The 2,576-nt window shown below is 43.3% G+C and overlaps 1 protein-coding gene across 1 annotated transcript; it reads left to right on the top strand.

The window, feature by feature from the left end:
* The first annotated feature begins 1,013 nt into the window (after positions 1-1,013).
* LOC119278828 (60S ribosomal protein L38-like) lies at positions 1,014-2,317 on the top strand. Its single transcript, XM_037560165.1, has 3 exons — positions 1,014-1,115; positions 1,204-1,387; positions 2,058-2,317. Exons 1-3 carry the CDS (start codon positions 1,113-1,115, stop codon positions 2,078-2,080), a joined length of 210 nt encoding a protein of 69 aa, XP_037416062.1. The 5' UTR covers positions 1,014-1,112; the 3' UTR covers positions 2,081-2,317.
* Positions 2,318-2,576: the final 259 nt, after the last annotated feature.

Genomic DNA, 2,576 nt, shown 5'->3' with positions numbered 1-2,576 from the left:
TAATTCTTGTGGTTATTCACTGCCAGTCCGACCGCACACACAGATTATGGCCCATTTTCTAGCAATGAAGAGAACACGAGAGCTCCTAATCAGTGCCTTCAGCGCCGATGTGCTGCATATTGCACAGGGAGCACATGGGTCGAGCCCAGTAAGCTTTTACGGTCTGTGCTTGCTTGTTTCACACGCCTCTGCTTGTTGTACTTTGCTTTGCCTGCGGATACTTGTCTTTGGATAAAACAACTAAATTTTTTGGTTCACTCGAAAAAGTTGGTGATTTTGAATAAAGATTGTAAATTTTTTAAAAGTTAGAATAAAAAATTTCAATTTGGAAAAAGTCAACGAATCTGAAAAACTTATTGAATTTGGAAAAAAAACTTTATGAATTCTAAAAATATGCACGACTTTTAAAAATAGTTCAAAATTAGAAATTTCACGATTTGTTTTGAAAAGGGTCTTGTCTAGAGCACATCTAGGTTGACCTAGTGATTGCACATATAAGTGATTCAATCAAACATAAAACAAAAAATCCACACGAATCTTCATGTAAAACCAATGACATAGAACTTAGATGTGCCCGATGTGCAATACTTAGGGCATATCTAGACATCCTTTATCAAAACTTTTTTAAAAATGAAAAGAAAAAAATAAACAGAAAACCGAATAAATAAACTAAAAATAAACAGGAGAAGGAACCAAGCGAAGGAAGCTTATGGAATGTTCCCAAACCGAAAGAACCTCACTGCTGCATTCCCTCTATACGGGGGAATAATTGATGATAACCCCCCCAATTCATGTCACTTTGATCATAACCCCCCCTTTGTGTCACTGACATGTGGGGTCAAGTGACATGAACTGGGGGGGTTATCATCAAATCCCCCCTAGCGGGCCGTCCCGTGTAAGAAATAGTCATCGATTCCCTTGTTTGGGCCGGCGCGGGCCTGGCCCATCGATACAACGGCCTGATGGCCCGAGGTTTCTCTAGTCTAGGTATAAATTCGCTCGCCAGGCATCACCGTGTTATCTTCTCCTCCCCCCTCTGCTCCTTCCCCGCCGCCGCCGCCGCCGCCGCCGTCGCCCCCTAGGATTTGCGCAGGCGACCACCGCCGTGGACCATGGTGAGTCTCCGTCCTCCGACGATTTGCGTGTCTCCCTTTCTTCCGTGGCGCATGGTGATGTGGTAACGAGCGAATTCTTGGGGTGCAGCCGAAGCAGATCCACGAGATAAAGGACTTCCTGCTGACGGCGCGGCGGAAGGACGCGCGGTCGGTGCGGATCAAGAGGACCAAGGACGCCGTCAAGTTCAAGGTGCGCTGCTCCAGGTACCTCTACACCCTCTGCGTCCACGACACCGACAAGGCCAACAAGCTCAAGCAGTCCCTCCCCCCAGGTCCGCTCCTACCTTCTTGTCCTGCTCGACGAGCTCCATCTTTGTTCTTTGATTAGCTGTTCTGAATCGTTGCGCACATCAAAGCACCTACGAGCAGTAAATCTGGAATGATAACCATAGCGATGCGAACAATTGGTTTTTCTGCAACGAACCTATACACAATTGCACCTTGGCATGCCTGATTTCACATATCACTACTGTGCTGGTCACTATCTCAGCAGTGGCCAGCTTGCCACCAGCTACTTGTTCCTCTGCATTGTTATTGCACTACTTCGCAATAGGAATGCACAGATCAGTTAACACTTGGTCAGGTCTATATAATGGGGAATAATGTACATTTTTCGTTGGGGATTCCCTAGAATAAAATTTGTTGTATTACTTGTCCAGAGATGAGAGAAGTTATGACATAGCCTCGTCAATATCATACTATCTACTACTATGTCTGGTTAAAAATATTTAATTTTGTGCATGACTACATTCGGTAGGTGTGCTTAAATTGCGCATAGTAGGTCTTCAATTTACTCATTCATTTCTTACATCTTATATAATCATTATGACTATAACTGCGCATAGTAGGTCTTCAATTATCTCTTGTGCCTACTGTTGCTCAAATCCCACAGCCAGCCATTGTTGTTAACACTAGCTAACTGCGCTGATGTTTTGGCTGCAGGTTTGAACGTCCAGGAGGTTTAAGAAGCATCAAGCCAGATCATGCCTTTACCAGTAGCGTGAATGTTGGATTTAGCAGCGTCTGTGTTCAGTAATCGAGTTTGCCATGAGTATGTTCTAGACTGAAATGTAATGTTTGGGACCTCTGAGAATTATGTGTTGTTTCACTTGCTGGAGAATGGAGATATGTTGCTCCCTTATATCCTATATAAATTGATTGTACACTATTTTTCCTCCTGGATTGCTTTGCATTTCCTTGAAGCCATGCATTGTTTGTTCTGAGATGCCATATGTCTATGGTTTTTGTGGTTGTTATGGTGAAACCAGTTGTTCTTCTGGGTTGGTGGAGGGTCTAAGTAAGTTGTTTTACTTTGCTATTGTCATTTCGTGTTGTTCTTCAGCAGGTTGTAAGCCATGCTATATATGTTAGTTTTGGTCCCAAATGTTTTATCTTACAGATCCTGTTTAATAGTTTGTTGAAGAAGATACTCGTTTTGTTGCATAACATATCTACAACACG

The sequence above is a fragment of the Triticum dicoccoides genome, chromosome 3B (genome assembly GCF_002162155.2).
Source record: "Triticum dicoccoides isolate Atlit2015 ecotype Zavitan chromosome 3B, WEW_v2.0, whole genome shotgun sequence".
Taxonomy (NCBI): domain Eukaryota; kingdom Viridiplantae; phylum Streptophyta; class Magnoliopsida; order Poales; family Poaceae; genus Triticum; species Triticum dicoccoides.
The sequence above is the reverse complement of the archived record's forward strand: the minus strand, read 5'-3'. Positions and strand labels throughout refer to the sequence as shown.